The sequence below is a fragment of the Ochotona princeps genome, chromosome 7 (assembly GCF_030435755.1).
Source record: "Ochotona princeps isolate mOchPri1 chromosome 7, mOchPri1.hap1, whole genome shotgun sequence".
NCBI classification, from domain to species: Eukaryota; Metazoa; Chordata; class Mammalia; order Lagomorpha; family Ochotonidae; genus Ochotona; species Ochotona princeps.
The window spans coordinates 59,928,810-59,942,326 of record NC_080838.1 but is presented as its reverse complement, the minus strand read 5'-3'; the positions used below and the strand labels follow the sequence as shown (position 1 = coordinate 59,942,326).

Genomic DNA, 13,517 nt, shown 5'->3' with positions numbered 1-13,517 from the left:
TAAATGCAATAATTTTTGTTGCTGATTCCCTAATGCCACGAGGCTTGCACCCAGGTTGCCATTCTTGACCCGACCTTCCCAGCTCTCCTTAAATGAATCTTTTTATTTCATTTATTATTATTATTATCATTTTATGATACATAGGCCCTGACATTGATTTTCCCATTTGATGTACCACAGGCCCTGGGATTTCCAAATGAATTAAAAAATTTTTTTTTAATTGGAAAGTCAGATATACAGAGAGGAGGAGAGACAGAGATGAAGATCTTTCATCTGCTGACTCACTTCAAAAGTGACCACAATGGCTGGAGCTGAGCTGATTCAAAGCCAGGAGCCTGAAGCTTCTTCCAGGTTTCCCACATGGGTTCAGGGTCCCAAGACCTTGGGCTGTCCTTGGCTGCCTTCCCAGGCCACAAGCAGGGAGCTGGATGGGAAGCAGGGCCATTGGGACAGGAACTGGCACCCATATGGGGTTCTGGGCATGCAAGGCAAGGACTTTAGCCACTAGACTACGGTGCCAGGTCCAAAGGAGTCTTCTTTAAAAGCTCACATCATCTGCAGACTTTCTAAACTGAATCTCTAATTATTTTACACATTCTGTATTTCACTTTTGTCCCTTGAAAAGCAGGGCAATTTAATACAACATGTCCTATTTTAATTTGTTTCATTTCTGAGAAGAGAGGATCTGGCTTCTCTTTCTTATTTAAAGATGACAGCAACTGATAAGGATGAAAATTCCTCCAGGTTGCAGAGGATGCCCTTTCTCACAAAACTCACTCAGGTTAAGAAAATATGGTAAGTTTAGGAACAGTGAATCATGCAAATTACATATTAATCTTGAAATTCAGATATGGAAAAATACCAGTTCCTGTAACTACAGAAGTAAGAAAGCACATGATTTAATAAAATCCGCTGCATGTGTTTTCTAAGTGCTTTCTTCTCAAACCACTTTTTCCAACTTGTTTTTCTATTACACAAAATAGCTATTTTTCACTGGAATGTGAAACATTATGTTGCAAACCACAAATGGATCCATGACTTCAGAAGCACCATCAGGTTCTGTAACACAGACAATGTTCTGCCAAGCTCTGATAATGTGTGAGACACTGAGAACAACCACAGAAACAATGTAGTGATCTGACGGATTAACCCATCCTCTCAGGGATTATGTGACTTCTACTAAGTCTGACCTTAAGACTTCTACTAAGTCTGAAAGTTTTCAGGATACAATGTTAAAGAGAAAAAACAACAGATGAAAACTGCAGGATTCCAGTACTTGACAAATATACACAACTGTATTTTGATATATCTCTGTAACTATGTCTCTACATGTCTCTTTAGTGACAGACCATCTATAACAGGACCTTTTGGGGCCATTGAATCATCAAGTATTTATCCTCCCTTCTTTGTATTTCTATATACTTTAAATTGAATACAAAATATTATCCTTTAAAATAGGATTCTCATATTTAAATTAAAATTTAATAATCAGGCATGTTTCTAAAGCGTAAGCATCTTAACATTTTACCACTGAAGTTTCATTTTAAAACCCAAATCTCAGGGCTTAATATGGCAGCCATGATGTCACTGAGTAGAGATTAGTTTTTCAGAATACTTGTGGGAGTTTCTTTCAAAACTTTGATAAAATGAATGGAAATAAAAGGTAAATCCTATCAACTCTTGTTAGAACAGAGAATAACTTGTGCATTCTCATTCCTCAACATTCTTCATCACTGAAAATAGCTATACTTTGCTTTCCATTCTAGTTCAACACTGAACGTTTTGCAGAATCTGTATTTTGTAAAATTACCTTTATTATTAAGTGGTAGATGCACAAATTGCAGCTTATCTTCATTTCCTGGCATGCTAGTCTCCAGTATACAGTTCATCTATGAGAATATATGCATATTCATGTTTGCCTATACATCTATGTATTTTGTGTGAAGGTTGTCTTAAATCAGAGGGAACATATGATACTTGTCTTTTGGGATTGTCTTATTTCACTGAACAAAATGGTCTGTAATCGGGACCATTTTGCTGCAAATGGTAGAATTTCATTCTTTTGGATGGCCAAGTAGCATTCTACAGTTGCTTTATTCAATCCTCTTTCGACAAGCATCTGAGTTGTTTACACATGTTTGCTAATACGGATTGTGCTGTTACAAATACAGGGTTGCAGGTGTTTTTCTCATATGCAGTCTTACTTCCTTTGGATATATTCCCGGGAATGGGATAGCTGGGTGATACGCCAGATCAATCTTAGCACTCTCCACACTGACTTCCATACTGTTGTACTAGCACTCTCCAACAACAGTAGAGTAGGACACCATTTCCTATACATCCTCATCAGAAGTTGCTGTTATGTGATTTCTGCATGTAGGCTATTCTCCCTAGAGCTAGATGGAGCTCCAATGTGGCTTTTATTTACATTTCCCTAATAGCTAAGAAATCTGCGCATTTTTCACATGTCTATCGGCCATTTGAGTTTGTTCTTTGGAAAAAATACCTGCTCATTTCCTTTACCTGTTTCTTCACAAAGTTGTTTTGTTGTTGTTGTTTATGAAGCTCTTTGTAAATCTTGGGTATTAGTCCTATCTGTTGTGTAGTGTCAAATATTTCCTTCCATTCTATTTGTTGCCTTTTGCTTTGTTGTTTCCGTTGTTGTACAGAAGCTTCTTAGTTTGGTGTGATCCCATTTGTTTCCTTTGTCTTGACTACCAACGACACAATTAAATATACTGTGACAATGTGATAACAGATTTTCTACCCTTGCCTATACCTGCAATTTAATGATACACTTGGTAGCAGAATGTGAAACTTGTAACTATTGCTAAAGAACTATGCTATTATGATAATAGGGAGAAGATGACCGGAGGGGAAAATAGGGAAGGGGCATGCGGAGAGGGAAGGAGAAATCCCTGCACATTCAAAACTGTATCATGGAAAATATTAATAATGCTACGTTTCTTTTTAAAATCATTTTTCTTGTGAATATTGATGAAACTAAGTTGAAATAATGAATATTTCCGAGAAAGTTAATCTGCACATCATGAATACTAAAATTGAGTTAGAACTTGACAATTTGGAATGGCAAGCTCAGCTAATAAATCAAAAACTAACAAAACAGAACAAAACAAAAAACATATAGATTCAGAACAATGTACTTGACCAAGTTTCCAAGAATAGCTTTACCATGCCCTGGGAAATCAAAATTCTGTTTTCCCTATAATTTTTTTTAAAAATGCTAATTACCTTGATTTATCAGTAGGTGCTGTATTAATATCTTTTTTTTTTTTTAAGATTTCATTATTATCGGAAAGCCGGATATACAGAGAGGAGGAGAGACAGAGAGGAAAATTTTCCATCCGATGTTTCACTCCCCAAGTGAGCCACAACGGGCTGGTACACGCCAATCCGATGCCGGGACCAAGAACCTCTTCCTGGTCTCCCACGTGGGTGCAGGGTCCCAAAGCTTTGGGCCGTCCTCGACTGCTTTCCCAGGCCACAAGCAGGGGGCTGGATGGGAAGTGGAGCTGCCGGGATTAGAACTGGCGCCCATATGGGATCCCGGGGCTTTCAAGGCGAGGACTTTAGCCGCTAGGCCACGCCGCCGGGCCCTCCCTATAATTTTAATTCACCATTTCATGTTGCCACAAATGTTACTTTTTTCTTTTTTTACCAACCCCCATCCCAAGTTTTTTTTTTCTTTAGAAAAAGAATTCAGAAATTTGCAAACTTGAGACTGACAGGTGCAAGCTTGACATTGTGTCTATCAAAAGAGGATATTCAGGTTGTTGCAAAGGCTCAATTGGCTAGTTTTCCCCTTGCGAGTGCCAGCATCCCATACGGGCACTGGCATGCTTCCATGCTGTTCCTCTTCTGATCCAGATCCCTGCTTGTGGCCTGGGAAAGTAATAGAGCATGGCCCAAAGCTTTGGGACCCTGCACCCGTGTGGGACATCCAGAAAAGGCTCCTGGTTCCTGGCTTCTGATTGACTCAGCTCTGGCTGTTGCAGCCAGAAGGGCATTCAACCAGGAGATGAAAGTTTTATCTGTCTCTTCTCTACACAAGTTTACCTTTCCAATAAAAATTAATAAACCTTTAAAAAAAAGAGGATATTCAAGACTCCAGAGAAAATTACTCTGATACGTAATTAAGATTGTTTCATTTACCTGATAATATTTCAATAGACTTTAGTCTTACTTAGAATAAGAACCAGGCTTCTTGTTGTTCTGCCATCAGTGTGCCTGCACAACAGGCATCCTGTCCAGCTTTTCCAAATTCAAATTTTATGTCTTCATAAGGTGAACCATGCCACTATCACTTCACTCACTAACACATTAGCATATCATCCCTATTGGAAGTAAATGCATATTGTTTATTTCCACATAATTAGTGAGGGGACCCTCAGAAGAGAGTGGACCCTGACTGTATGACTTGTGGAATGCTGTCTAAGACAGAGTAAGGACTCCCAGAAATCGTTTGAGGTAGATGGCAAAGAGAACTGTGGATAATTTCTTCCTTCCCTCTCCATCCAGACTGCTGCTTGGAAGAAGACTCAAAGAGGTGAGGGCAGCTAGATGGTTGACTAGAGGTGCCTGGTATACTTTTCTCCACAATGAAGAACTCAAAGAAAAAGCAACAGTAATTTTTACTGGAAGAGAGTCACAGTGCAGTGTAGATAAGGGAGAGACAAGATGCAGAATGGTGATAGCTATGGCTTTATAAAGGAGAGAGGTAAGAACATTAAACCTGTGATCTCATTGCTCAAGATCAATTCTGAGCGGACAGAGGCTTTGCTTAGTGCGAAAAAGACAACTAAGTGAGTGGAAACAGCTTCCCATCTGATTCCAGACTTTTGTGGATCAGGTAGTCCAGGGCTGCCTACTCAGCTGCTTTCTGACACAGAGGCTCATGGCACTCCTCATTCCTTTCACAGACACAGATGTATTCACTGCTAGAGAAGCTTCCAGTCGTCACATGCTGAAGACCAACTAATGCCAATTCTTAAATTATTACAAATTATTGAAAGGTTGGACATGCTTTCAAACTTCCAAACAGCATTACCCACATACTAACATCGGACAAGAACATGATGCAAAAGTAAACTACAACACAATATCCCTGATGAACATAGATGCTAAAATTCTTGCCCAAATGTTAGCACATGTGAAACAGGGCTGACACTATGGTGCAGCACACTAACCCACTGCTCGGGGCACCAGCTTCAGTCCCAACTGCTCTGCTTCTGATCCAATTCCTCGCCAACACACTCAGCAAGGAGCAGATGAGGAGTCAAGTACTTGAGTTCCTATTACCACTCTTAGCAATTTGTGTCCTTTTAGGGACTGAACTAATACGTGGAAGATCTCTCTCCCCTTCTCTCCCTCCCATCCTTCCTTCCTCCATCTGTCACTCCATCCTTCAAATAAAAACAGTTGAATAAATAGATAAATACATAAATAAATTCTAAAAATATTGTATACTTTTATCAACCAAAATCTATGCCAAGGACACAAGGAAGGCTCAACATACAAAAATAATAGCCATAATGTATCACATGAATAGCAGAGAAACAAAAAAAATCATACAAACATCTGAAAACATATGGATATACATTTTCACTTATTCAATACTGTAATAAAAATATTAGCCAGATCCAACTAGACAAAATAAATAAATAAATACACACAAATAGCAAAGAAGGTGGTCAAATTACCCCTGCATGCAGAACACAAGATTTTATTTACAGGAAAACATGAAGACTCCAGCAAAAAAAAAATCAGTTAAACTTATGATCATATTTAGTATTGGTTTGGAATAGAAAATCCATATTTGAAAAAAATCTGTATTTTTTATTTAGCAATAACAAAACTTTTGAAAAAGAAATCAAGAATCGTATTTACAACAGTGACAAAAATTTTAACTACCTAGGACTATATTAACCAGGGAAGTTAAATCTCTACAACGAGAATTGTAAAATACTGATGAAAGAAATTACAGGGACCTGAGAAAAACAGAAAGACATCCAAAGTCAAGTGCTGTTAGAATTAATGGTGTTTAAACAAAGCCAAAACCACCTAATGTAATGCACAAATTTAATGTAATTTCTATCAAAATACCAATGACAGTCTTCATGGAAATATGAAAAAAATGCTCTTAAAGTTTCTTAAACTATAAAAGATCCCATTATACAAAATATCTCATGTATAAAGAACAAAGCTGGAGGCATTACAAAACTTGATTTCAAAAATACCAGAAAGCTGTAATAACCAAAACAGCATGGTGCCAACACCAATTGCTGAGCACCAACAATGGAAAAGAATATAGAATAAAGAAATAAATCCACAGTTGAATGTGCAGCTGAGATTTGAGTGTGGCAATAGGCTTATAGACCGGAGAAAGGAAAGTTTCTTCAATAAATGGTGCTGGGAAGTATACTTACACCATAGAAAGAAATCATTTCCCTATCTTTAACTATATATACAAAACAATCCAGAATTGACCAAATTTAAATGTAAGATTCTAAACTCTAGTGGAAAAAAACACATGACAAATGCTTTAGGACATTGATCTGGGCAAAACTTTTTCATACAATCCCAAAGTCACAGGAAAGGAAAGCAAGAATTGAACTACAAATGGATTATATGAAGCTAAAAGGCTTCTGTGTAACAAAGGAAGCAACAGAACGAAGAACAAACCGATTGAATGGAAGACAATATTTGTGAACTACTCAAATGACAAGGGATTGATACACCAAGGATGTGTAAGAGTCTCAAACTATTCAAGAACAAAAAACTTCAGCAATCCTATTCTAAAAATAGACAAATCACTCAAAAAGACACTTCTCAAAACAGGAAACACAAATAAATGACAAATTTCTGAAGTGATATGACATATATCGGTTAACCTGATTTGACTAATACACATGCGATACACATATTGAAATATCATGCCTTAATCCAGAAATGTGTACTGTTGCTACATGTAAGTTAAAAACAAAATCATAAAAACGAGTAAAGAAAAAAGTGAAAATTTTAGCAAAATTTGCCTTCATCTCTGGACACTCTGCATTTTAAAGTTATTCCAGAAACACAAAAATACACATAGTTCAGCTGTGAGAAAGTGTGCTAAAAATATTAAATTGGTACTTAAACATTGGCCTTAAATATTTAGAAGGTGTAACAGGAGTTCACTTTAGAAAACAACAGAAATGAGTAACATCAAAAATCTGCCCTGACATTTAGCCAGCCATTATTCATTTTTCTTCACATGTGTCATTAGATGAGTTGCATGTGACAGTGGCCCATCCCTACAGGAGAACTCTGCTACAGCGTGGGCAGTTTCCTCACGTATGCCATAGCACCAAATTTATGACTTCTAATGGCCTTTTGTTCAATGTGTATCATATAAGAATTAACAACACAAGTCAAATAGACTTGATTCAAATTATTCACGTGTCCTTTATTATATAGATGATATTATCTTTCAAAATTTCAATTTCTATGTCTGCAACACAAGGACATAGTAATATACCATATCTCATGATAATGTTGAGAAAGGCTTAGGAGGGAAGGAAGCCCTGAGAAATCCCAGATTGTAAATAAAAAAGAGAAAATGAGCTGTCCAAGCAGCCAGCAAATATCGTCTTTTAAAAAGCTTATTTTATTTATATCAAGTAATGAAATTTCCCCATATTTCATAATACAGATTTAGGAGCATGGTGATACTTGCCACCCAAGCATCACTCCTGCCCACATTCTTTCTTCAGCCCCAGCTTAGGCACCAGACTTGCAGATAAAGCTCTCTCGAAAACAGCAGCTACACTAAACTGGGTAACAGCTACCAAGCGGCACACAGACAGGTGTTGTCACAATGCAGAATCTAAAAAGGTTACTATTTTTTTAAACCTAAAACTGTTTTAGAGTTGTTTGTTATAGAGCACTATATTCTCTGAAAGAGTCACAGGTCTCCTGCAATACAAAATTTGCAGTTTCTGTATTGGCATTTGGACCAACCCAGGTCTGGACAGACCAGCAGAACAGTGGAGAAAATGCTCTTGGAGATGAGGGAAAGATAACTACTTACAAAATAGTGCTGGAGAAAAGAACAAGGCTGTTGGATGCAGTAACTTGAACAATAGAACATATTCCTGATGAACTTTTGGCCCTGGCTAAGGAGTTTTCCAGGCCAAATGTCGAATGAAAGATTGGATTATTTTATTTGCCTCTGATAAGATAGTATGAGAAAGAGGAGCTTTCTATGTTCGAAGAGGAATCTGGAGAAACTATAGTGGCCTGAGTCCATACCCCTGTCTGGTAAAGATTCTCAAAGAAAGAAATGACCATTAGAAAAAGATCAAAGCCAGTGAAACATGAATTACAGCCCATTGAAGGGTGTGACTTTGTTCCAAAAGACTAAGCACTTCATGATTTCTCTCAACACACACATCTTTTGTTATATTTTCTTCCGTCTGTTGATGCATGATGTGCTTGACACAAAAATACACACATTTTAATAATTAGAATCATATGTCATGTAAAGGCTGCACAGTGTTTTACTCCTAGTCAGAAGTTAGGATGAACTCCATTTGGAGACGAATGCTCACATCTTATGTAAGCACTTACAGTTGTTTTAAAATACTCAAAGCAACACTCTCCTCCCAAGAGGCTGACTCCCTTTCCCCCCAAGACTTAAACTTCCCAGTGCAACACAATTAGAAGCTTTTTGAGCCTGTCGGTTTGGAGGATCAATGAACATAAACTTTATTTCATGGACAAAATTATTAAAATACAGCATTAAATTACCCAAAGGCTGTGGGTATAAGGCACCTATGAAACAAACATGAAATGCATCTATGGACTTGGAGCCCTTCTCCAAGATGTACCATTACGTCTGCACAAGTACTATAGCATGCTTCTTCACAGTAACAATTCATTCCGAGGAATTCATTGTTACATGAATGTGAACTTCTACAAACTGTGACAGGCAGACATTATATGGCACCACTATCACAATGCCGTCTGTGACTGACATAAATGTTAGGTGGCATGCACATGACTGTGCTTCAAAATCTGAAACATTTTGAAATTGGAAACATTTTGACTCTAAGTATTTCGGATAAGGAATACTGGTATCAAACAATTCTTATCTACCAAGTTCAGTAAGAGAATCTTTCCTAAAGAAATACGCTAAAAATAAAAAAAAAAGTGTTGATAAAAATCAACTGAGTATCTATAAAGAAAAAATCACAAATGAATCCCAATCATATTGAAATTGTTATTAATCTGTCTGTACAGTAAAATATCAGCTATTAAGATAATGCTTTCAGAAGCTGCTGGTGATAAAAATGTTAAAATATATCAAAGCAATGGGCACTGTGGCACAGTTGGTAAAGCTACAGATTTTCCTATGAATGCAGGCCTAGGTCTTGGAAAAGTAGAGGAAGATGACCTAAACTCTGGAGCACCTAAACCCAAGTGGGAGACCTGGATGAGGCTCCTGGATTTTTGCTCCAACCTGGTTCAACTCTGGCTCTTGAGGCCATCTGGGAGTAAATCAGCAGGTGGGTCTCTCTCTTTCTCTGTCTCTCTCTCTCTCTGTAACTCTATGTTGCAATTAACTAATCTACTTTTTAAAAGGTAATCTGAATGAATGAGTAATTTTCAATTATCATATAGAAAATTTCTGCTATACAATATTTAATAATTTTACTATATATGATTTATTTTCTACTCAGTTTTTGAAATATGAAGAGAAGGAGATAATTCACAAAATACTAACAATGATGAAGTCTTAACCAATGTATTTCTGCATGCTTTATATTTTCTTCTCTTGGCCTGCAATTATTTTTGAAATTTCACTATGCTGAATTTAAAAAAAAATTACTTCATCATTTATTTGAAAAGCAGAGAGAAGAGGAATAACTTTTTCATCTACTGGTTCAGTCTCCAAATGCCCATAAAAGCTTAGACTGGGACAGTTTAAAGCCAGGGGCTGAGAACTTCATCAGGGCCCTTCATTAGATAGCAGGGACTGTAGCTGGGCTACCATTTGCTGCCTCCCAGGGCACTAGCTGGGAACTGCATACCAATTGTCTCAACTGGGACTCAGATTGGCACTCCGATATGGGCAGACTATGGTGCAAGTGTCAGCTTAACTCCCTGGACCTGGATGCTGGCCCATATGCTATATTTCTTATTTCCTTGATATTGTATTCTATGTAAAAGAGGAGCTATATATTTACAATCGTAATATTTTTATTATCATTACAAACAGTTTTTTAATTTACATTGCCAATGTGCAAATCTCCACTCAGCAATATTTTAAGTATTTCTTTACTAAAATAAGTTTTAAAAATAAAAACAAATAATGAAAACTTTTACTTTAAAAGATTTTTTTTTTCTGAAATAAAAGTTTAATACTATTTTGAGTTAGGACCAAAGGAAAAGAAGAAATAAGAATGTGTTAAGAAATTGGAAAAAAAGTATGGAAGAGAAAGACATCTAAGGTATCCCACTTTTGACTATGTACTTAATGAAAATGGATTTTCTATCACATTTTTATCAAGGTGATGCAACCTCAGTTCAGTGTTTCCTTTTAGCTCAGCTTAGTTCCTCAGGGAAATACAGCAAACCCTAGATATCTACCTGTCAAATGATGGCTTCTCTCCACAGTCAAATGCATCCTGAAGCTCCTTCACCAGATTGGCCTGCCCTGGCAGCCGGAAGAGACCCTCCTCTTTCAGCCCCCTTTGTCGGATGAAGTCCACGCATTGTTCCACCAACATCGGAGCCAAGTGGTTGCCATATCTCTTCTCGTAGCGGACAGTGTCTTCTAGTTTCTGTCCAAAAATGCCTGAAAAAATAAAGGAAGAGTTTATATTTGAGAAATGTATCTCTGCGTATTGTTATTTTCTTTTTAAAATTTTTTTTATTTTCTTTTTTTAATTTATTTTATTGTATTGTTGTTGACAATCTTTACATAGTTAATTACGGTTTAAAAAAAAGGTTCGGGGGTATAGGGAAGTGGGTAATACTATTATGTCCATATTGTTTCCATCGTGTATCTGAGGTAAAGGGGGATATTGAGGGAGAAGACCCACCCATTTTCCCGCCCACCCCAAGTCCCGGATGTGGGGCATATTCTGAGATATTTGCTCAAGTGGTTTTAATAGTTCTCCAGTTATGAATCGCTACCAGTTTCGCTCGATGAGGTCGTCCACTGATTGATATGGTCCATCATAAAGTCTCCGTTTGCCCCATATTTCGCTGCCAACATATAGCTGATATGAATGATTGACCTGTTCTGTCTTCTGTCTTTTCTTGGCTAGGGTTCTGAGTCCAGCAGTTCGATTGGGGAGATCTCCAAAGAAACTTTGAGGTATTCCCAGACCAGATTCTTGTATGTTCTAGCAAGCACAGGGGCCGGCACAGTCCATCACCCCGATCAGCTGGTGGTTGCAATTGTTGGGTTGGTTCTGTTTTCAGTCCCGAGTTGCACTGGAACCAATGGGTGTTGCAGTCCAGTCTGGTTCTGCCCAGCACATACTCGGCCCTTACATCAACCAGTGAGAGCTGCAGCCTAGTCGGGGCGACCCACAATAACCCCCACCAGGCCCGCCCCCTACCCTGGTTTGCCAGTATGTGTAGCAGTAGACCAGTCTGTCCCCCATCCTATTTTCTTCTGACACTCAATGGAATGCAAAGGCAAGCACTGGAATGGTAGCAGGCATTTGGTTTATCACATTGTCTTAAAACCACATTCACATCAAACAAATTCATCAAATGGAAAGGTTACCTTATGCTGAGCTCAGAATCAAAATAGAAATTTTATGATATCCACTATGAAATAAAGAACACAGTAATAAATGTAATTTCAGATTGGAGTTTTTACTTTTTTGTTTCTTCTGGAAAAAGAATTGTATTCAAAAGTTTAAATGTGGAAATAGTCTTTAGTTCTATCTTTATGTTCAATTTACTTTTTGTTTAAACTATGTTCCTTTCTCTTTTTCTCTTTTGTTTTCAAATGAATTGTGATGTCTCTAATGAGGCAAAAGTGATTAAAAAAATCTGAATAGAAAGCCTGAATTTCGCTTCCCTGTGCAATGTTCCAGGTTGTGTTGGCTCTTAAAAGCTTTAAGCTATCCATCTCTTTGCAAGAGAAAAATATGAAGCAGTGCATACTGAAAATGTAGAGGTCGGGTCCTGGTGGTTTGCTCTGGTAAGGATAGTATTTGATCGCTACTCTTGGCTAAAATTGCTGACACATGTTGCAAAGAAAAGCATGCCAATTGTAAGTGTGCATTATCAATGACTAAAAAATGCCTACAAACCAGGCATGCTTGATATACTCATGTAGGGCTGAATATCCCCTTCATTTTCTCCCTTAGTATCCTAGTGACTGAGGTGCAATAGTTTTAAAATTTATTAATATTAGGTGATAGTTTGGCAGACATGATCAATCTGTGAGAAAAGGTGGGCAAACAGGCAGAGCATATGTGACTCCATTGTTTCCAGATAGAATAAATAACCAAATGGTTCTAAGGGTCTAATGGATCTCTAAAAGTGGAAGGAAGGAAATTAAGGGTTGCATGTGGAACGTCTGTAGGACTCCAGAATGTTTGGGAGCTTACTTACCAGCCACTAGCTTAAGGATTTGACAATTATAACACATGCTTTGCTTCCACCATTGGTAAAATAATTTGTTCATAGATTCAGTAGTGCAACACCATCATATTCTAAACATTAATGACTTACCACCACAGAGAATTTTTTGAGCCCCAGTAGGGGCAGTAATAATAGGCAGGTGTATTCTATCCCTGGGAGCAGACCCAGCAATGAAAGGATTCAGAGGCTCCTTCTGGGAAATAAGATTGAGTGACCTAATATCAATATTGAAGTACATATAAAGGAGAATTTAAAAATGGCATTTTCTAATGGCAGTACAGATTCCAGCAGATAACAGGCCTATTTACTTTAGTCTGTAGACTTTAGAACAAGCAGTTCCTTGATAATAGCATATCAAATATTATTCACTAATTCAACAGACATTCACACTGGTATTTTCTCTTAGCCTCTCTATTATAAAAGTTGGAAAGACAAATAATTTTATATTTCCTTGTAGTAGGGTTTTTGTACAACAAAACCTTGACTAAGACATAGCTTTTGGAAAGACTTGCAATGTTTTTGTTTGTTTTGCAGTTTTAGTTTTCTGTCTTCTTTTGGATACGTTAATGTCGCATTGATTTATTTGATTCTAAACCTACTAGGGAAGTTCCTTTTGTCCCCCCTAAGTTTATGTGAGAAATGTTCAATGTTAAATGTGAGAAATCACAAATACACATGGGGCATGTTCAGGGTGGAGTGGGTTGGTGGTGGCAAGGTGAGAGAGAGGGAATTGTTTCTGAATGGAAATCCTCCTCTTCCTCTTGAGCTGAAAGCCAAAGGCAGGTGCTGTGGTTTAGTGGGCTAGGTCTCCTCCTGTGAGGCCACTAGTCTCGCCTGGGTGCTGGAAG

The 13,517-nt window shown here is 37.7% G+C and overlaps 1 protein-coding gene across 6 annotated transcripts in view; it reads right to left on the bottom strand.

Moving 5' to 3' along the window:
• ARHGAP24 (Rho GTPase activating protein 24) overlaps window positions 1-13,517 on the bottom strand; it is a 422,476-nt gene that overhangs the window by 32,568 nt on the left and 376,391 nt on the right. For all 6 annotated transcript variants that reach the window (XM_004590591.2, XM_004590593.3, XM_058667089.1 and 3 more), the window contains one exon: window positions 10,651-10,858. In XM_004590591.2, coding sequence (XP_004590648.2) covers window positions 10,651-10,858 — 208 coding nt within the window. The remainder of the gene's footprint in view (window positions 1-10,650; window positions 10,859-13,517) is intronic.